Source organism: Mauremys reevesii, linkage group 23 (genome assembly GCF_016161935.1).
Source record: "Mauremys reevesii isolate NIE-2019 linkage group 23, ASM1616193v1, whole genome shotgun sequence".
NCBI classification, from domain to species: Eukaryota; Metazoa; Chordata; order Testudines; family Geoemydidae; genus Mauremys; species Mauremys reevesii.
This window is the reverse complement of record NC_052645.1, coordinates 18,392,489-18,413,592: the sequence shown is the minus strand read 5'-3', so window position 1 is coordinate 18,413,592 and position 21,104 is coordinate 18,392,489. Positions and strand designations below refer to the sequence as shown.

The window sequence follows — 21,104 nt, the reverse complement described above, 5'->3', positions numbered from 1 at the left end:
CTCAAATTGTGCAGCCATGACCAAGTCTGTCAGCCTCTCTCTGCCTCAGGTTACCGACCTGCAAAATGGGGCATTATAGCCTTAATGTCACAGAGATGTTGTGAAGTTGTTCCCCCACTGAGAAATGATTGTAAAACGATGTGAGATCTTGGCTGCAAGGTGCTGCCTGCCGTTTCTGGGCGAGGAACATCTCTTAGCGTCTGTATGGTGCCTGGTCTGTACAGGCCCTGCCTTTGGGTAAGGCACTACCATAATATGAACATATACAGTTCAAGACCTGCCTCTCTGAAGTGCTGGGTACCTGCAATTCCAATGGGAGCCACAGGATCTCTGCATCTTCAACATTTGAGCTCTCCCTTGGTCAGCCTAATGCTCACCCAGTTGGATGCTGATGTTACCCCTCAGCTCACAGCCATCCTGGCCACCGATAAGCTGTGGGCACTGTGGCAAATGATGCCATGTGTGTACCCACGAGCATCTGGATCGAGGGAAAGTCCCTTCCAGCCCAGGATCTCAAAGTACTTTACGAACCTCCATGAATGAGGTCTCCGCATGCCCCTGCATGACATGGCAGGAACTCTGGTGTCAAAGAAAGAGGAAGGGACTTCCCACGGTCAGGGAGGAAGTGAGGGGCAGCGCTGGGGATGGAACCCAGGAATCCAGATTCCCAGTTCCCTCCCCTTTCCCTCAAATGAAGCGTTCATGGATCTGCTCCCCCAGTCAAAGACCAGATGAATAGGGGGGATCTGGCACCCCCTGCTGGGGGCATTTCCAACTTTCCCTTTAAGAAGTGGTCTTTGCCCACCTCCCCTTGAAAAGGGATTACATCACCTGCAAAACTCTGCCCTGTGGGCCCTCATCAAAGAGCAGCGCCTGCTGGTAGAACGGGTCCCAGGTCTTCTTGGCCATCTTGGTCTTCTTCTTGGCCAGGCAGGTCCCATTCTCCAGCAGATAAACTTTAACATAAGTTGCTGCATTGGAAACAGAAGCACGGATGCAAACCAGCTGTGAATATCCTCAGCAGAATCACCTGGGCACTGGGGCTCATCTACAGCGGGGGAAACCCAGGCACGCACTGCCAGGAACACATCTCAGCCAGAGCTCTGCCTCCCACAGGGATGCTGGCTTGCCAGGACCCCCTCCCCACGCCCTGTGTGTGTGTTTGTAGTTTCCCAGAGCAATGCAGAAGGGAGGGGGGAGGAATGTCTGGTCTGGTTGGTGGGGTGGGGGAAATGGGGCAGCAGGAATTTCAGGAAGGGGTGCTGAAAGATTGCACCACAATCCAGCAGGATGCCATTCTCTGTGGTGAGGGCCGTGTCTGCGGGGGGCCAGGCGGAGAGGGTCTGTGCTGTGCTGGTAGCCTTGACTTTTCACTTCCTTGCTAGGTTTTGTACTAGGTATGTCAGTTGCAGAACAACCTTAACTGCCACGCGGTTATTGTGTGTTTAATGCCTGGCTCTGCAGTGGCGAAACACCGGTGCACTCAGCCAGCCAGCCTCTCTGCTGCCAACGCCAGTCAGAGCCAGACCCAAGGGACTAACCATTGCACGACTGGAGGGGGAGCCCCAAGGGACTGGGGGAGGGGGAGCATCTGCCTGTTATTGGGATGTATCATAAAGCAACACTATCGAGAGCAAAATGGAGGCATTAACTCCTTCCCATACCCCCCCTCGCCCCCCACACCCCTTCCCAAAGCTCCTGGACCCCACTGGCTCTTCCTTAAGGATTCTTGGCACGGATACCTACCAGGAATGGATTTGGAACCCAGCTTTGGGGTGAGGCCCCTGGCCTGGATCACCTCCACCTCCAGCTGCCCACTCCTGTCGATCATCCCAATGTGGACATCACCTAGGACAGAAGGGGAGAGGTGAGAATCAGGGGTCCTAGCGAGTCCCATCCTGTGTCAGGGACAAATGGCTGCCCCCCATTAGCATCCATGTCGTTCCCTTACTCGCCCGCGGCTTCCACTGTCCTCTGCACCCTTGCTCAGAGGACCCTGTTCTAAAGCAGCAGGTGCACCGCAGAACAAGTCCCAGAGCACCCGGTGTGTTAAAACCGGCCACGGGGGCGGGGGGCACAGCAAAATGAAAGTAACAAGAACGTGGCGCTGACGAGAAGACAGGACATCACAGGAGCCTCAAGGGAGCCTCGATGGGAACATGTCTGGGACCCAGAGCTCAATTCTGGGCACCTTGTTACCAGGACAACATAGAAACGGGAGAGAATTCAGAGAAGAGCGACATGCAATGGGCTCCTGAGTGCCCGCCTGAGCGCGCTGTCAGGGCACTGGGACAACTTCACGAGACGTCAGTCGCTGGCTCTGCAGAATTTCTAAGCGTCCACAACTACAGCTGAGTTGTACCCTCTGGAAATCAGGCCGTAGCATTTTAAAAATGAGGCTCCCTCCGCTCCACCCCACCCCCCCCGGTTTAAGAGAGAGCCTTTTCCTCCTGCTTCTCCGACAACTCGATTTGCTGTCCATGTACTTTTGTATCTGTCAGGCCGCTGTGAGATGCGCCCTTTCTGAACCCTGACTCAGCCCTTCGGGAGCATGCCCCGTGCTAGGCTTAACCAGAGCCGTGCCTTCAGCACGGCATCTACCTACTGGGGCTGCCCCAAGAAGAAGGTGAGGAGGTGGAGAGAGCTTGGGTCTCATCTCCATTCTAGCTCCAGTGCACCCAGCAACTCGTTCCCTTCAAATGGGGGGTGGGCGATTTCCCTGCCTATAGTGCAGTTCCTCCAGCCCTTTCTGAGTCCCATGGACGCATCCCTAGAGATGGTCCGTGTCCTTTCATACCGGGCTCAAGGGTATTTCTGATGGGCCCTTGGCATGCACCAGATCCCATGTCGTACACTTTACAGGAGCATCTCCAGGGATAGCCCCAGCCCTCTACTTACAAACACTGACTCTTCCCTCTGTCAGTAAGTAGTTAGTAAGTTCTCCCCCCGGATGTCTCTCCCCCACCCTCTTCTAAAAGGCTCAGGCTGAGTTACGCCTTCATGCTGCCTCCGCCTCTCCCTTGGAAGAATGACCGTGGTGGTTTTCCTAACGTTGGCCAGCAGAGGGCAGCTGAGGAAAGCATGTTCTCAAGCATTAGGCACCGAAGGAGAAAATGAAATACCATGACAGTGGTTTGGGTGTGGGGTTAAAAAAAGGGGAAGCAAAGACTATGTGACTTGTGGTGTGAGGATGTGGCAACTCGGCTGGCAAAGCCCAGAACAACATGAACAACAGAAACCACCACGGATGGAGAAAGGAAAGAAAAAAACCAGAAGGAAAACAAAAGAAAATGAACTTTTTTTGTTGTTCTAAGCTCACGACACGGATGCGGTCTCCCACTTACGTCGTCTGCAGCAGCCCCAGTAGGTACAGCCCTTGGGATGTGCACAGAGGTAGGTCCCCGTCGCTCCACTGGTGTGTGACTGGCCCACGGCCTGCACCCCTTGCACCGGCGCGGCCCGGGGGAGGGAGTGGGGGGCAGCGCGAGGGGACGGGGGGGCTGTTGGTGTCACGCCGGAGTTTAAGAGAAACAAGATGAACTTGGAAATTCTCAGACACACTTTGCATTTCAGAAGCGCGTTGGACTCGGAGCAGGGGACCCCGTAAGAAATGGGGTGATGAGGAGAGAGAGAATGAGCTGAGAGCAAGGTAGGGTCTCAAATCCCGGGGAGCGGGGGGAGGAGGGAGAGTTATGGTTTGGGGGTGTCACCTATCCCAATTATCCCACTTCTTCAGATGCAACCTATCCCAATGTTTCTCAACCTCTTCAATACCAGGGTCTGGCTTGCTGCCTTCCTAAACCATGTCAGCGAGATCTTAGGGACCGGCACCAGTCCACGCAGCAGTCATTGAGAAACACTGACCTCTCCCACATCGATGGCCTTAAGGAGAAGAAAAATGCCTCCTTTCTCCCTCTGGCCCCAACCTAGCTCCAGAAAAGCCAGGAACATACTTTAAATGCAGCCGGTCTGATTCGGATCTCTCTCACCCGGTGCCACTCGAATGACTTTAAAGGGGTTCCTCTGATTTACACCAGGCTCAGGGTCAGTTTGTTCATGGTGGTTTTTAAAAAAACAAACAAACCAAGGCAGGAGGGGAGGGTTAAGCATTAGGCATTAAACATCTGCCCCCCGCCCTGCCCAGGCTCAGCCCACCCCTGCATCCTGATGAGGTGGAGAACAAGCACCACGCCGACTACTGGTCTTTGGAACATTTCCACCAGCTGTATTTTGAACCTTCAAAATCTGGGGCAAAAATCTTGAATGGAAATTTTGATTTAAAAGAAAACAAGGGGGGGGGGGGTTATGAAAATGTGAAATTCCACACTCCTCCCCCCGCCTACCATTGCCTTTAAAAATCAAATCACAGGCCTGTCTGTTCTGCACGTACTTATAGATGAGCCTGCTGAGCCTGGGGAAGGAGTTTTGTTCTTCTGCCCTTCCTCAGAAATCACCCCACCACTGTTCTGAAGAACGCTTTCTGCCCTCTTTGCCCTCCACCCCAGAGGTGGCTGCACCATATAGGTGGTGGGATCCTTAGGATTCAAAGGCACTATGGAACTTCAGACAGGGGCTTATAGAGAAAAGGGCCTGCTTCACTCAGGATGAAAGAATCGTTTTCTTTTATCCAGAATAAGGCCGGCATTCACCTCGTTTGCAGTTGCAGTCGTTGACCCAGCACGGTGCTCCACCCAGCTTAACATCTCAAGAGAAATCCCAGCTATGGAACACTTCACGGGGGTAGGACGGGCCTCTCTGCAGTATCTGGGCATTGCCACATGCACCTCCGAAATCTGCACTTTCTTCCGTAGCCAAAGGGGCCACCTGTCTGGTCCTCTGGCACCTGTGTCCTAGCCCCGACACCTCGCTGCCCTTCCTGTACTGCTGCTGGTTTGTTAGCTTGAGGCAGGTTATGAAACTGGGATTTGCAAACGCATTCCAGTGGGATTTGGGTTCCTAGCTCCCTTGGGTCCCTTTCAAATCCCAGCCTGACCCAGTGAGAGAAACGAACCCCCTCGGGCCTCCCCTTCTGTTGTTTTGGGCTGGGTCCCTGCTTCATTCTGGGGCAGAGCTGTGACGCTAAAATGGTCTCGCGTCAGGCCTCGGAGAGCAATCCTCAGCGGCCCATTTGAACTCTGTTAAAAGGTGTAGCTGAGATGCCAGCACAGCCTGGCGACGCAAGGGCTAACGCCAGTGGGGTCACATGCCCCCTTATCCCACCAGGATGAGACCTGTCCCTGTGTCTTCAGCTCCCCCCACCCCCTCTGGAAGGCTGGCTCAGCCTGCCCCCCATGGAATCAAGCTGGGTCCCCTCTGCGGCTGGACACAGGATCCGCTCACCAGTCAGGGCCCCTGGTGCTGCAGCGTGGGTGGGACTCAGCGGGGCAGGGATTAGCAGCAGCAGGGGTGAGGATGGGGAAGAGGCCGGGGTGAGAGAGCTGGAGGTCTCGGCAAGATGGGCAGCGAGCTGGGGGCTCCGCAGCTGCTCAGGTTGCAGAGACCCCAGGCAGCAGGAGCAGCCTCTGTCTGGGCCTATTAATGCTATTTCAGTGAGTCCCTGCCGGAGCCCAGAGCCCTTCTCAGACTAGGGCCGGTTCGTGGGTCTGACTTCACTGCTCCAGTCCCTTCCCCTCTCGCTCAGGGTGGATGGAGGACGTGGGCTCCCTGTCGTCCAGCCAAACCATCGAGCAGCAGGCAGCTGAGTGTCCAGCATTTCGCTCAGCTTGAGCGCGCATCAGTTCCCTGACTCCAGCCCAGCTTCCACCAGGCAGGTCACAGACACCCACTTCCCTGAACCCTGTGGGAGGCAGGGTCAGGGCCTGATCCTGACCTCATGCCAGTCACCGGAGGTGCTGCAGCGAGATCCGGCTGTTCGACTCCATCCACTAGGAGACATGGGCCGGGCACAGGGCTTGGAGCCCAATCCAGTGTAACAACTTCCCCTCTTCCCTTTGGCTGGGCCACCCGCTCCAGCTGTGAGCACTCACCCATCGGCGGCGTCGCCAGTGTCTGCCGGCCAACAATCTGCGCCGGCCCGAGCCCGTCTAAAAAGTCACTGAATTGGCTCTCGGCTCCCAGCCGGGTCATGGGGAAAATGAATCTGAGAGAAGGGGGAGGGGGGGTGAGAGAGGAGAAGGGACAGTACGGGTGAGACAAGCCCCCAGGAAGCACTGGATTTCCCAGCCAATCATTCATTGCACAGAGATAATGTGCCTTGCACGAGGACCTCAAAGCACTGAGCCGACATGAATTAGCCAGACCTCCCTGACCATTTCCTGACAGTGGCGTCAGCTGCGGAACAGACCCTCCCGGGGCACGGGTAGGATACCCACCGCTTACGGATTAGACACGCGGCTGGACAAAGCACAGGAGAGTCTACAGAGAACAACCCTGCCCTGGAGGAGACAGCCCCGAGTCGACCGGCGCTACCTCCGATTTCTACAGGACCCCGTGAACTCGGCACGAGGAAACTCCAGACTGGTCTGACACTCTGTGCCCAGGGATCTGGGGTGCTTGAAAGCCAGGCAGGCATCACCCCAAGGGGTTGTGGGGCTCCGTCAGAGAGCATTGGCTTGATACTGGTAGGCACCGACGACAGCCAGGACTGAGAGCTCTGGCTCCGCACGCCACCTGGGGGCCCAGTGGCTCGGTCTATTTGGGGCACCAGGAGAGCTGACATTAGCCCTGCTCTTAAGCTGTGCCCGTGGGAGAGCAGCAGAGCCGCCATCATCCTCCCCCAGCGAGGAGAGCGGCCTTGGGGCATTACGTGCTTCCTCCAACCCCCTGGGAGAGACCGAGTGCCTCCTCTGGAAGGAGAAGTGCAGCTGGGCTTCTGCACCTCGCTGGATCAGTCTGGCTGCTAGGATTGCGCCCTGCTCCCCTCCCCCCCGGTGCCAGGCAGTAAAGGGCCGGTCGCCCCGTGCTCTGGGCCTTACGTGCCATCGGAGCTATTACTGTTGGTGCTGCCGTCGGTCGATTCCCGGCTGCCCTGCCGGGTGACCCTGTTCCTCATCTCCACAGCGATGCCGGTTTCCGTGCTCCGCCGGATGTTACTGCGCAGCTTCTTTGGGCCGCCGTCTGGAAACAAACACACAGATAAGCCAGGCTGGGAAATCGCAGGCTGGGAAATACAGAAACTCCCCCCTCCCGGACAGCAAGATGGCAGAGAGCCATCAGCACCGTGCTCCCTGCACCCCCATCCTCCTCCTTCACGGGTTGATGGTACATGGCCATGCAACGTGACATCACCCTACTGGGACAGGCAACCTAGGAGGTGTCATGAGGAATGTCGTGTCTAGTGGTTAGAGCAAGAGCATAGCAAGATAGAATTCCTGGGTTCTATCTGCAGCTCTGTCATCGACCTTGGGCAAGTCACTACCCCCTCTGTGCCTCAGTTTCCCCATCTCTAAAGTGAGGAGGACCAGAGCCCCCTCTGAGGTGGGGTTTAGGGTTAATTGATTGCATCAGAGCTCAATGTACTTGGCAAAGTAGCAGATGGCTCTTTGCAGCAGGGACTGCGTTTGTACAGTGCTGGGGCCTGGAGGTGCGACTGTAATGCAGCTCTGCTCCTCCGGCCCAAGGGAACTGCACGGCAAAACAGTAACGGTCATTTGTGCAGGAGTCCAAGCTTCCTCGGAGGCTCCTCCCAGACTGGAACGCGCTCCCCCAGCAACCAGGAACCACCGCAGATCTCACCACCACCTGCTCCTAGCACAACCTGCCTTTGCTGCTCCCAGCAAACAAATAACAATTGTCATTTAAAAAAACAAAAACAAAACAAAAACACGCAATTTCCCCCTAGGAAGGAAACAACGAACAAATCAACCACATGCGGCAGATGCTTGTCCCTTCTCTTGCTGCACTGCCAGAGCCTAGGGCACTCAAATGCCATGGAGAGGAACACAGTATAGAAACTCGAATAGAGTCAAGTAACTGAGGGCCAGGGGCACAGCGGGATTAAACAAAAGGACTGAGTGTTTCTATGGCTAACGAGAGTATCCACAGGTACATTCAAGGGGTAAAAACAAGTTGTTGGAAGGGATGTGAACATCCTGCTTGGGGGCATTGGCCAGTCTCTGCCAGATGGGCCTTAGAAAAGAGCTTCTCCTGGGGACAGATTAGCACAGAATTATCCACCAGGGGCTTCTTGTGCCTCGTATTAGGAGGTGTGTGGTAAGCAAGGTGCGAGAAGTAATTCTTCCACTCTACTCCGCACGGGTAAGGCCTCGGCTAGCAGCTCTGGGCCCCGCACTTTGGGAATGACCTGGACAAATTGGAGAAAGTCCAGAGGAGAGCAACAAAAATGATGAAAGGTCTGGAAAACATGACCTCCGAGGAAAGATTGGGTCTGTTTAGTCCGGAGAAGAGAAGATGGGGGTGGGGAGGAGGAGACACACGTTAACAGTCTTTATGTATGGAAAAGGTTGCTCTGAAGAGGAGGGTGATAAATTATTCTTCTTATCCCCTGAGGATGGGACAAGAAGCAATGGGCTTAAATTGCAGCAAGGGAGGTTTAGGTTGGACATTAGGAAAAAATTCCTGACTGTCACGGTAGTTAAGAGCTGGAACAAATTCCCTAGGGAGATGGTGGAATCTCCCTCTCTGGAGGTTTTTAAGAACAAGTTAAAGCAACACCTGTCAGGGATGGGCAGATACTACTTAGTCCTGCCTCAGCGCAGTTGGCCGGACTAGATGATTTCTCAAGGTCTGATCCAGACCTGCATTTCTATCATTCCTCCAAAGCAGCTGGCACTGGGCAATCAGCAGGAGATGGACTTCACTGCCAGGAGCCCCCAGTCGCTTGGCTGGCTGGTGGAACGCAGCAGGTAATGTTGCCGAGAAGTGAAACCGGCAAACACTGGCTCCCACCTGCCTGTCCCTTCCCCAGCAGGGAAGCTGTAGCTCTCTGCCAGTTACATGATGGATAATGCTCCCCTGAAATACCACGCTCAAGCTGAGATGCTTCAGATCTGCTGTTTACCTGCCCTTTACAACTGACCTTTTCCTTCTCCGGGGGCGGCTGCTCTGTCCAATGGGAAACGCTCGCTGCCCTACAGACCCCAAGGGAGGGAGGCACTTTATAGCAGATGAAAGACTCAAAGAACTCCACGCAGCGAGAACACCACCACGAGGTTCTGATCCCCATCTCCCGGCCCGCTGCTCTTGGGCCTTTGATAAATTATTCACTGGGATTTATGCAACCTTTGCACACACACACACAAAAAAAAGCCATCCAGGCTGATTTTCATGTACTCCCTCGCCTCTTCACTGAGAAAGGTGTCACTGCCTGAGCAAAGGTGAGCCCAGCACGGACACTGTCAACACCTGCCCTATCCCCACTGAGGCCCCTCCCTGTCTGAGCCCAGCACGGACCCTCCAGTCCCAGGGAGCCTCCTCCCTGTCTGCCAGTCCGTGAGCCCATCATTAACTAACTCCTCTCACCTGGTGCAATGAGCAGGAAACCCTGCCCCAGGTGTCTGTACTCCTGACTCCAGTCACTAGAGCAGGGATTCCCAACGGTTTTCTTTCTGTGTCCCCCTTCCCCACCCCCCCATGCTATTAAAACTCCACGGCCCACCTGTGCCACAACAACTGTTTTTCTGCATATAAAAGCCAGGGCCAGCATAGGGGGTAGCAAGCCGGGCAATTGCCTGGGGCCACACGCCACAGGGGGCCCCGTGAAGCTAAGTTGCTCAGGTTTTGGCTTCAGCCCCAGGTGGCTTTGGCTTTCTGCCCTGGGCCCCAGCAAATCTAACGCCGGTCCTGCTTGGCGGACCCCCTGAAACCTGCTCACGGCCCCCCAGGAGGCCTCGGACCCCTGGTTGAGAACCACTGCACTAGAATACACGCACTCTTCCTCCGATCTGTCTCCATCATAGACTGGCTTGCGAGTACATGTATGCACCAGGCAAGCCCGTGCTGTACTCTTCCTATGCCTGGTGGGCTTCATCCCTAAGGCACTCATCAGTCACTCTCTTGGTTTATTGACCAGAGGCTGAGCTAAGACCTCCAAACTCAGCTCACGTGTGACAACTCCACACAAGCCCAGTATCTACTCTGCACTTCCTGTGAGTCGAGCCCTGGGGAGTCTCATGGAAACTGATTGAGATTCCAAAATAAACGGGGCGATATTTAAATGCTCCCGACTCAGAGCACTGCTAGGAGCATCCTCCATGCACCTCGCAGCCGATCAAATGGACCCAGTTTGTCTCTGTGGAGATGTAGCCCTTTGGCTGCTGGGTTGAACCCCCTTTGCAGTTGATGGCTTCTCCCAACCCCTTGGAGTTTTATGGGGAACCTCCAAAAGTCCCCAGTTTGGTTCAGAGGCTGCACTAAACTCCCAGAAACTTTGGCGTTGGGCAAAAGCCGATCTGGATCTAAACCAAATCGCTGGAGCCGTAGGGGTGTCCAAAATCATCTGAAATCCAGGTCTAAACTTTGCAAATGGTGAGTATAATGGGCTGAACCGAAAGCCCTGATCCAAATCCTGGTTGGGGGTGGGAGGCAGCGAGTGGAGGGTCAAGATCGAGATCCAGCAGCTGGAATTCACATCAGAACAGCCTGTGCATGCCTGGCACTGACTACCCGTCTCTTTCGGTGACGCATGTGACCCTGACACCCTCATCCCGGAGCATCGCACAAACTACGAGCGCCTCTTCGCAAACCATCCGAGGGGCGGGGAAGGATTATCACCCCGTTGCACTGATGAGGGACTGAAGTGCTGAGACACAGGGCGTCTGTGCAGAGCAGGGCTGCTCCAGTCCAGCCCCTGAACCCTAATCATGCAGAAGAGCAAAGACACCAAAACATGGGGGAACATTTCCCAGTCTCAGCAAAGGTTCAGATCCAGCTCGTAAATAAACAGACATAGACGTTGGTTCCGGAGCCCGGTGCCTTGCAAAATTCTACTTGCCCAGGGCTAGTAACTCCTTTTGATGGGCAAGTCAAATACCATTCAATATTCCACTGTCACCAAGGCAAAGGGCAGGTGAAGAGATTTTTATACCTGGGCTGCAATTTTGCAAGGCTGGAGAAGGGGACTGTTATCGGACCCAGGTCCCCCCACCAGCACTGAATATGGGAGAATCTTGCTCCCTGGATGACAGTTTTATTTTATTTTGAGAGGAAGCAAAGGTAGAGCCAGTTCTCCCCAGTAAACTCTTAAAGGAGGAGGGGAGTGAAACCCACTTCCTGCAGTGGGGCCAGAGCGGGAGATGGCAGAGGACACCCCAAAGAAGCCTGGAGTTGATTTCATCTCCGCCCCCCCTTCCCTTTCAGTTTGACTCTGCCTCAGTGCAGCATCTTCCTGGCGAGTGTTGCCATGGTAATTTTGTCTGCAATGCAGCGGGACCCCCTATAGCCAGCCCCAGAGTCTCCTCCCTGCTGGGCTATCGGAGCCGCGCTCCCCACTGCTGGGATGGACTCGGGTTCGAGAGAGGCAGGAACACGGCTCGATTGGTGAAGCAAGAGAAAGGAGGAGCAAACTCATTGATGTCGCAGGGCCGGGAGCGCTGGCTGTGCAGGTGGTGGCACCCCTCATTCGGAAGTGGATTTGGCTGGAGCCTTATCCAGCTCTGAGAGGCCGTCAGGCCGACATGGGAGCAGCCACCCAGAGGCTGCTTGCTCTGCTGTCCTTGCTCGGGCAGCTCGCTATCCAGAGGGTCACACGGGTGCTGGCAGGGACGCACGGTCTGGAAAGGCTGGGCCCTGCATTTATGCCACAGTTCTTTTGACTTTGGCTGCGGGCAGGGGGGGCTCTTATCCTTTCAGCTGGGGTGAAATTCACCCCAGCCCAGGGGGCAGGTGCCAAGCCTCTACCACAGGCTTAGACAACCAGTGCATCCTTGCTTTGGTCCGCCGAGCTCAGCTGAGGCTCTTGATTCGTATTGTTTGCCAGAGACAGAGGGTGCTGGCTGGGGGAACACGCATGGCCGATTGCCTGCGTCATTCCTCCTGGCTCCCGCACCCCTGCCCTCTGCATGGGCAAGGCGGCATCGTACACACCCAGTGAGGTGTCCCGGGGTGGTGAGTCTTTTGCTCTCGTGGCAGCTGCTGGGCTGGGCTAAGCATCTAGCCGGCATAGCCCTATGCATGCTGGGATTCCTCTGTTACACTGTCCTGTTTCTCACTCCTCCACGCTCTTGGGAACTCAGGGACCCCTAGAGAGCTGCCTCCTGTGCCCAGCTCACATGCTTGGCCCTCCTGCAGCTCGACAGCCATGAGCAATCAGCAGCCTGATAGGGCCACGAACCCTGAACGCGAGATGGAAGGAAGCGGGGTGTAGCAAAGCAGGCAACTGGGAATCCTGGGTCCCTCCACTGACTCGGCACATGACCCAGGGTAAGTCACTGCACCGCCCCAGGACTCAGTTTCCCCATCTGTATCCTGGGGATGGTTGTACCTTCCTACCCCACGGGGAGGTAGTGAGCGCTGAACTCCTTGGGTGGAAAATGCTACAGGGGAGAGAAGAGTCTGACGCAGCCTCCCTTACTCGCAGGGAACAGCCCCGTTATGACCAATGGATTATCCACCTGCGTCAGTGCATTTCAGAGCGCGGCAGGAACACCACAAAGCAAAACGACCTCCGAGGAACGGCTGGAACCTCCGGGAGAAAAGGCAGGGGAGCCGAACGACGCGTTGTCTCAGCGCGACGTGCACATCCGCTGCTGTTCTGCCACAAAACCAGCCATGTCCCGTGACCTATCGGGCAGCCCTGCACCCAGGCCGCCAGCCGAGCTGGTGCAGGGTGGGGGGGTGCCCCTACTGGGCGAGGGAGGAGAGTCGTGCTTCTGTTAGCGGGAAGCGTAGCGAGCTGGCCGAAGGTCCGGGAGACTCTGGTTTTACTGCAGAGGGGTTACGAGGCCTTAGCGGAGAGGAGTAGGGGAACGGGAAGGTGGGTGGGAGGATCGGTGGCCAGAAGATGTCACTGGGTTGTAGAATTGTAAGCTAGAGAGAGGAACGTCAGGGTTTGGCTCTGCTGGAGCCTCCTGAGCGCAGACCCAGAGGGCAGGGGGAGGCTTGAGCCCCTGAGCTGCACCCGAGCCGTGACATCTACACCGCCATTTTTAGGCTCGCTAACCTGAGCCGAGTTAGCACAAGTCTGACTACCCATCCTGGGAGGCTCGCTGCCAGCTGCAGACAAAGCCTCAGACTCCCAGGCCCCATATTCTGCTGGTACAAATGGGGTTACAGCGGCAGGGAATTTGATCTCCAACTGTGGGGACTCCTTGCTGCCCAAACCTCAGGAGAAGGGGCAGGAAAGGTGGAGGGGAGAGAGAGAGAGCCCGGGAGAGCGAGACCCGGCAAAAGAAAAATCAAGGCAGCCAGGTGGGGTTAATCGAGAGCAAGCCCGATGAAGCTGTGGAGTCAGAAAGCCAGGCCAGGCCAGGCTCCCACAGCCCCTAGTGCTCCCAGATTATTTCTGATCAGCATTTTACATGCGTTTCCCCCCACCACCTTCATGTGCCAGTCACAGGTTGCCATGGCAACCCTTCCCCCCTCCCGCCAACCCCCCCGAGCTGGTTCATGCTCTGCCTTCCCCGCGCTGATGCTAATTCGCTCTGGCATCCCTCAGCCACCCGCAGGGTCGGCCAGTGATTCATCAGGCACCTGGGCCCCTGCCCCAGCCAGGGGAGAAAAGTACATGGGGAGGCTGGCGGGGTTGCAAAGCCACCTCTTTGGCAAGCAAAGAGGGGGGCCCTCCCTGGGGGCAAGAGGCCATGGCTGTGTGGCCACCCAAGGGGTGCAAGGTGGAGCATCCATGGGGCTGAATTTGACTCTGACCTCAGTGAAACCAGTGAGTGCATGGCGGGGGGGGGGGGTGACCCTTAGCCTGTTCTGAGCTGGGCTCCAGTTACTCAGAGCCAGTGAGAGAGAACCAGGCCCAAGGACTCGTGGACAGTTCTCTGTGTTGAGCAAATGAAAACCAATACACCCTCCTCCATCTCGCTGCCCATCTGTCTGTCCCCACGAGACACACAGCCCCACACCCCACCACATGAATTTTATGCACCTTTCATCCGAGTCTCAAAGCTCTTCATAAACAGGTGCAAACCAAGCCTCGCACTCTCTCTGAGAAATAGATTGGTACCACTGTGCCCCTTTTACAGATGGGGAAACTGAGGCACTAAGTGGGGATGGGATTTGCCCAAGGTCACACTGTGAGTCAGTAGCAGAGCCTGGAATAGAACCTGTAGCATCCTTCATAGTAGAGAAGAGACAGGATGGGGTTGTAATGATTATACGTCAGGGTTTGGTTCTGCTGGAGCCGCCTGAGCGCAGACCCAGAGGGCAGGGGGAGGCCTGAGCTTATAGGGGCCTCTCAGCAGAGGCTGCTGGACACAGACAGACCAGTGGTGCTTTCTGGTCTTCTATTTCCCAGGCTGACATGCTCAGCCTGAGCTGCCTGGAGCCACCACTAAACCTGGTCACAGCAGAACCCTGGCTCCTACTCCGCTCTTTAGACCATGCTCCCATCCATATTTTGAACCTTTACTATGTGTATCTATACAAGTAAAGATAATAATCGGGCCAAACCAGTTTCATGCTTCAGGGCCTGCAGTGAGTGCTGCCAGGGTCAGGAAGGAACCTGCCCTCCCCCTCGTCCCCACCATATACTGCATTGCACCACTGGCCAGATGCATTATGGGACTAGGAGTGGAAAGAGGTTGTTTCCCCTTTTGTTTTCCTCTAAAGCGCAAGGCATTGGCCGATGTCAGAAGCAGGAAAGTAGATGAGACACTGGGCTGATCTGATATGGCAGTGCCTGTATGCCGATAATTCATGATTCAGCTCCCTTGACTAGACAATAAATGTAGGCCTGTGTCCACATACCACCTGCCCACAAACAATCTGCATCACCCACTCACTGGGAAAGTGCCAGCCACTGTCTAGGGGGGAGAAAACGGCTCACAGGGGGCCAGGCCCGCCGCAAACCCTGCAGGGTCTGAAAGGAGAGGCCTCCGGGTGGGAATAATAAAGCACAGCAGCTTCTCTTGGCTTGCCCTAGTGGACGGGGCACTAGCCTGGACATCAGGAGACCCGAGTTCTCCACCTCCTCCCCAGCAGCACAACGGGGGCCCTGATCTTGAGGGAGGCTTCTAGCCATGACTGAAATACAAATAATACCCGGAGGGAAGCCTGGAAGAGCAGCTGGGTCCTGCTATCCTAACAGAGGGGGCCTCCCCTCAGCTGGACAAAGACAAATGGGGTTTCCTGGCCCTCTCTCTCCTGCAAGCTGAGGCGGACCTGGATGTGACAAGTCCCTTTGGTGGGGATGAACTCAGCCTGTACCTGGGGCTTTTGGTTCCTTTTTTTTTTTTGTCTGGAGTGAGACGGGCAGCTTTGATAAATTGCTCTCTACGCTTTCTCCAGCCCCCTTATCATTGTATAGGAGCACCTCCCTCTCTCTAATGGACTGAGGCTCACCACACCCCTGTGAGGTACGACAGTGCCATTTTCCCCAATGACTGACTGGGAACAGAGTCCAACCGACTTGTCTAGGATCCCACAGCAAGTCTGGCAGAATAAGCAACTGACCCTAGTCCCAGTCCAACACTCCAAGTACTAGCCCATCCGTCCCTTCTAAATAAATGCACCCCAGGCCGGGGCCTTTGGGAGGAACCAGGCCCCATGTGTCTGGTCTTTCTTAGAGGTACAACTTGGTGACAGTTTTCAACTCAAACATTTTTCTGACCATTTAAAAAAAGGCCTTTTTTAATATGTATGGGGGGATGGGATGAAATATTTGTGAAAAAAAATATTTTCCTTTGAACTATTCTGATTTTTGACCCCCAAAATCCAGTTTTTCCATTCAAAAGATGGAAAATTTCTATGAACAAAACTGGAAAAACAGGGAAAATCTTTCATTTAAAAAGTTGTCTCTGGAAATACTCACTCTCTACGGACTAGCTGTAATATGAAGTGAGGCCAACTTTCTTTTTTAACTTGGGTACCCAACGTTAGGCTCCTCACTCCAGATGTAGGCACCTAAATAAAAGTGAACTGACTTTCAGAGGTGTCGATCACCCACAAATCCCACAGGCATCAACAGGAAGCTAGAGGTTCCTCCCTAAAATGAGTAGGGCATTGAGTAATGGGGTATGCTTGCCTTTTAAGGCAACCTGGGGAAGTCTCGGGGCCAGGTTACCATGTTTCAGGAATTCTGGGGCACACAGAGGCCAAGGGAACAACAGAGGCAGATGCTGGGAGAGACGAAATGATACAGCGATAACAGTTGGCATCTGGGGAAAAAATGAGGCCACTGTTCCTTTTAGGGCCCAGGACTATGAGCCTTTTAGTGTGGGGTGGGGCAAGGCTTCTTTCTCTCTTAGCCAATCAGGGCAAGTTCTGGGAAGCAGCGTGGTATATAATCTGCCTGTTCCCCTTATGGTGGGGGAGAGAATTGCTGGCTACTTTCTTCTGAGCCAGGAGACGGAGTCCAGACCAATTTGGTCTCAAGCCATGGAGGAACCCTAGAAAGCTGCAGCCCTGCCAAGGTACCCGGGGAAGAAAAGGACCCTTTGTTATGAAGGTTTTTGTTTCAAGTTTTCTATATTTGAAAGACTTTGCTCCCAGATCAGGCAGAGCTGGGCAGAAGTAACTTAAAGAGCCAGCTGAGTTGCAGGCTGCTAGACTGTAAACAGGCAGGTTCAGAATCATTGGCCTTGCTTTTATGTTTGTGGTATGAACCCCCTGCTCCCTGATGCCCCTGAAATTGATTGGGGAGGAGGCAGTGGGATGGATAAAGCTGCGGAAGGGGACTTGGGGGTTCTGTTTAATTAGTTAGAGCTCCTATGTGCAAACAAAGGCAGGAGGACACTCTCTTTCCTAGTCCACCTGTTGCTATTCTGGCATTTGAAACATTTCCAGCCCCGACTGGTAAATTTCATTACCCATAATTATCTCCCTTGAAGTATAGGGGAGGCTTGGTGCCTGTGATACAGTAATGGCATCATAGATACTCAGGGATGTGACACTAATTGATCAACTAAATCTCCCTTTCTCCATTCAATTACATCCTGGCTAGAGCCAAGTGTCAGAAGGGTCAGAATGCGATGGCAGTGGGATGGATGGCAAGGAATCGAATGGAAGAGAAAGGCAGCCAGGAACTGCCATTCCCAACAACTTGATTTCTGTTTAGTGTGTGTTTGGAGATGCACCATGGCTGCTGCCTGGAATGGATCACATTTGTCCTACGAACTTAGGGCCAGGGCTTGCACCCTTACTCACATGGGTTAGTACATACACACAGCAGCCACGAGTGAGTGCTAGCCACTATGAGCAATGGGATGCAGGAACTCATCTTCATTCTTTGAGGGTCTATTTCATTTTGTTTTAATCTAAGCAGTTTTTAAGCAGAATTGGGCTAAGAAACAAACAAAACTGACTAAAAGGCCTCAGCCTGGGTTATGTGCTGAAGTTTCATAGATTTTTTTTTTATGGCTCTCAGGGATCATTTATGATCATCTAGTCAGCCATTCTGCACCACCCAGCCTGGAGAATTTCCCCCAGTAAATAGGGGAAGAGAAATCCCTCAATTACAGCTCAGTGGTTCATCAGGAGGGACTTGGGCTACTCATACTGCACATATTCAAAACTAGACTTAAGATTTGGACTCTCAAACCCCTGTGGTCAGGGGGTCAGTTTAGGAGCCTGGCTGAGCTGGGGAATTACTGACAAGAGAGAACGTTTCCTCACTACGGTTGCAAGATCAAACCCAGCCCAGGCTGGGAGAGTAAAAGTTGTTGCTGTCAGACTCTCCCCCTTATCTGAAATGAGTTGCTAGGATCTCAATCTAGCTCCAAGAATTCCTGTTGCAAAACTCCAGTGGCTCCTTTTCTTGGCAATCTCAGCAGAGGAGGAAAAGATTCAATAGGTTTGTTTCCTCTCTCAGCCATAAACAGCCCCAATTTTTTTTTCAGCCTCTTCCTAGGCAAGTCTTGCCCATTCATGATGCCCAACCTGAATCGTCCTCTGTTTCTGCCATAGCATTTCTGAGAGTGATCAGTGCAGAACACTGGTTCTCCAGCTGTGTGCATCCCACCAAGCCTACTTCCCCCAGCCTCATTACTAGATTTGAGATTTGCCCTGTCAAACAAGCAGAGGGAGCATGGCCCAATGGTTAGAGAACAAGCCTAGGATTTGGGAGATCTGGGTTCACGTCCATACTCTGACACAGACTCCCTGTAAATAACCTTGGCCAAGTCACTCAGTCTCTCAGATAATGGCCCTGCCCTACTGCACAGAGGTGCTATGAGGATAACTGCATTAAGAGTTGTGAAGTGCTCAGAAAGATTAAAGCTTTTTATTATCAACAGAGCTGGTTATACTATTAGGATGCCAGTAAAGGCATCCATGGCCCTCCTCCCCGCAATTTCTTGCACCCTCAGGGCTTAAAGGAAAAACTCTAGCAGCAGGGTGTGGTGTAGAGAACTTGGAGTGCTGGTGAAAGGTGCTGAATCAACACCCCTGGATAGTGACGTCTTCTCTCCCGCCCAGAGCAGGTAAAGCACAGGCAGCAGGAGTGAAATGACTCCATAGCCTTCAGTGTGCCTCTACCCTGCCCAGGAGGCCAGGCCATTCTCCATGGCCCTTGGCTCCTCTGAAGCTACCAATCAGGGGGCTCAAGATAGTGCCAGGTGTGGCGTGGTTTTCTGATGTGGGCGCTGGACTGAGCCCAGACAGTGGTGGTTTCTAATAGACAGCTCCCTGGATGTTCGGGGAGGAAACCACGACAACCGAGCTCCTGTTAATCACAGTCAAGCCTGGGACTTTTAGGTTTTCTTGTAAAGGAATTTCGGGCCAGGTTCTCAGTGAAGAGATTTCCCTGCTGGAGGGGATAGAAGCAAGAGATTGTAGGGGTGGGGAAGGGAGTGAGGTCTGCCAGGCAGGCAGGGATCTAGTGCCCCACAGAGATTGTGTGCATGCCTGGGACACACCAGGACAAATAGGCCAGGTGCCAACAGTATGATCCTGCTGCCTAGGTTGGTTGTTAGCCTTCTTGGCAACAAGGGCACACTGGCTAACAGCATTCTGGGCTGTATAAGTAGGGGCATTGCCAGCAGATCGAGGGACGTGATCATTCCCCTCTATTCAGCATTGGTGAGGCCTCATCTGGATACTGTGTCCAGTTTTGGGCCCCACACTACAAGAAGGATGTGGAAAAATTGGAGAGAGTCCAGCAGAGGGCAACAAAAATGATTAGGGGGCTGGAGCACATGATTTATGAGGAGAGGCTGAGGGAACTGGGATTGTTTAGTCTGCAGAAGGGAAGAATTGGGGGGGGATTTGATAGCTGCTTTCAACTACCTGAAAGGGTGTTCCAAAGAGGATGGATCTAGACTGTTCTCATGGAACCAGGTGATAGAACAAGGAGTAATGGTTTCAAGTTGCAGTGGGGGAGGTCTAGGTTGGATATTAGGAAAAACTATTTCACTAGGAGAGTGGTGAAGCACTGGAATGGGTTACCTAGGGAGGTGGTGGAATCTCCTTCCTTAGAGGTTTTTAAGGTCAGGCTTGACAAAGCCCTGGCTGGGATGATTTAGTTGGGTTTGGTCCTGCTTTGAGCAGGGGGTTGGACTAGATACCTCCTGAGGTCCCTTCCAACCCTGATATTCTACGATTAGCCTCCCACTGGTGACTCCCTCTGCACATGGGCCCCACCAACCCAACCCTACGTGCACTCTTCCTAGGGAGCAGGGCCTGGCTCCATAAGCCTAAATACTTGTAAGGATCTGGACTTAGATTCCAGCAGCCCTCTGGGAAGCTCTCTATAGTAGAGCCTGCAAGCACCTCCACCTGCCTCACTCGCTGAGCCTTGTGTGTCAGAGTCTTGTCCATGGTGCTGAAAACTGCAGTGTGCTCATGGGGGCCCCAGTGTGAACTCTCCCACCTTGCTCCTGCAGCGGGCAGGCCTGTTTTGGACCAGTGGAAACTGGTCCCTTTGAAGGAGCAGGCCTGTTGGGAAAGGTCTGGCTCTCCTGGAGCACACCCACACCCCAGTCTGTTTACTGACTTTCATGGTCAGTTGCAGCTTTTTTTCCATCTCTGACAACGACCTTGCAGAGCCCATCTGTGAAATGGGGCCTGCTATACAGGAAGGGTGGTGTGTGCATATCACTGGTTCAGAGTGACCCGTTTAGAAGGCTCCCGTAGTGAATTGTCTGCCAAAGTTGCAAGCGCATCCATTCTGCATTCAAGAGACCCATATTTAGGCACACAAAGCCGGTGACTGTGGCAGGAATTCACCCCCGAATGAGGGGCCAGGACAAGGTCTATGCACCATTTCAGTCCCCCCTCCTCAAAATAGGGATTGTAGAGGGGTGGGGGTTAAGTGGTGCTGATGCTGTGTGCTGGCTCTCTGTTCTATGGGTGCAGCACAGATGCACTGACAAACTTTGCAGTTTAGGACATCAATGAAAAATTGGTCCCAACCCTACTTATTTTGGGAATGGGGGCTGCCTTTAGAGTCAATTGCTTCCAGACCATTTGTTCTGTTGCATGGATTAGCCTGTCTCTCACTCAGTCCTAGGGGACCCGAGAAGATCTGGATTCTGTTGTCTCTGGGTGGAGTTTTGCCCAGCTTTGTTTTTTTGGATGCTCTTTGCTTAGCTTTCTGGGATAATTATAACCCTTCAGAAACATCTCAGAAGTGCAAGGCTCTAAATTAACTCCTTCTCCCTATATAACACACTTTACTGAACCACGAAATGCCAACGAGAACCAAAATTAAAAAGCAATAACTCAGAGAAAATGCCTGGGCTAAAATGGGCTCCCCAGCTTTTTTAAAAAGATCTATTTCAAGCACTTAAAAATTCCCACAGCCAGAATATTTGACTCGTTCTTTCTCTGAATTAGCATCTTCCTCCTACTAGCACGTTTTATATTAAGATTTCATGGAGAAACAACTGCAACTGGATGCAGAGAACCAGATCCTCAGCAATTTACTCAGGGCTTATGCTGACAAAACTCCCACTGAATTCTACAGGGTTGTCCCACTCTCGGAGGCACAAATCTCAGGATTTGGCCTAAAATTTAGCTGAGTCATTTGGTCAAGGGGTTCCAATTTGCAGCATAAACTCTACCCATCTCCTAATGCTCCATAG

The 21,104-nt window shown here is 53.6% G+C and overlaps 1 protein-coding gene across 2 annotated transcripts in view; it reads right to left on the bottom strand.

Moving 5' to 3' along the window:
- RIMS3 (regulating synaptic membrane exocytosis 3) overlaps positions 1 to 21,104 on the bottom strand; it is a 41,969-nt gene that overhangs the window by 1,428 nt on the left and 19,437 nt on the right. For both annotated transcript variants that reach the window (XM_039511111.1, XM_039511112.1), the window contains 4 exons: positions 6,936 to 7,077; positions 5,988 to 6,100; positions 1,747 to 1,848; positions 832 to 971 (listed from right to left, as the gene is read on the bottom strand). In XM_039511111.1, the coding sequence (XP_039367045.1) occupies positions 832 to 971; positions 1,747 to 1,848; positions 5,988 to 6,100; positions 6,936 to 7,077 (497 nt within the window). The remainder of the gene's footprint in view (positions 1 to 831; positions 972 to 1,746; positions 1,849 to 5,987; positions 6,101 to 6,935; positions 7,078 to 21,104) is intronic.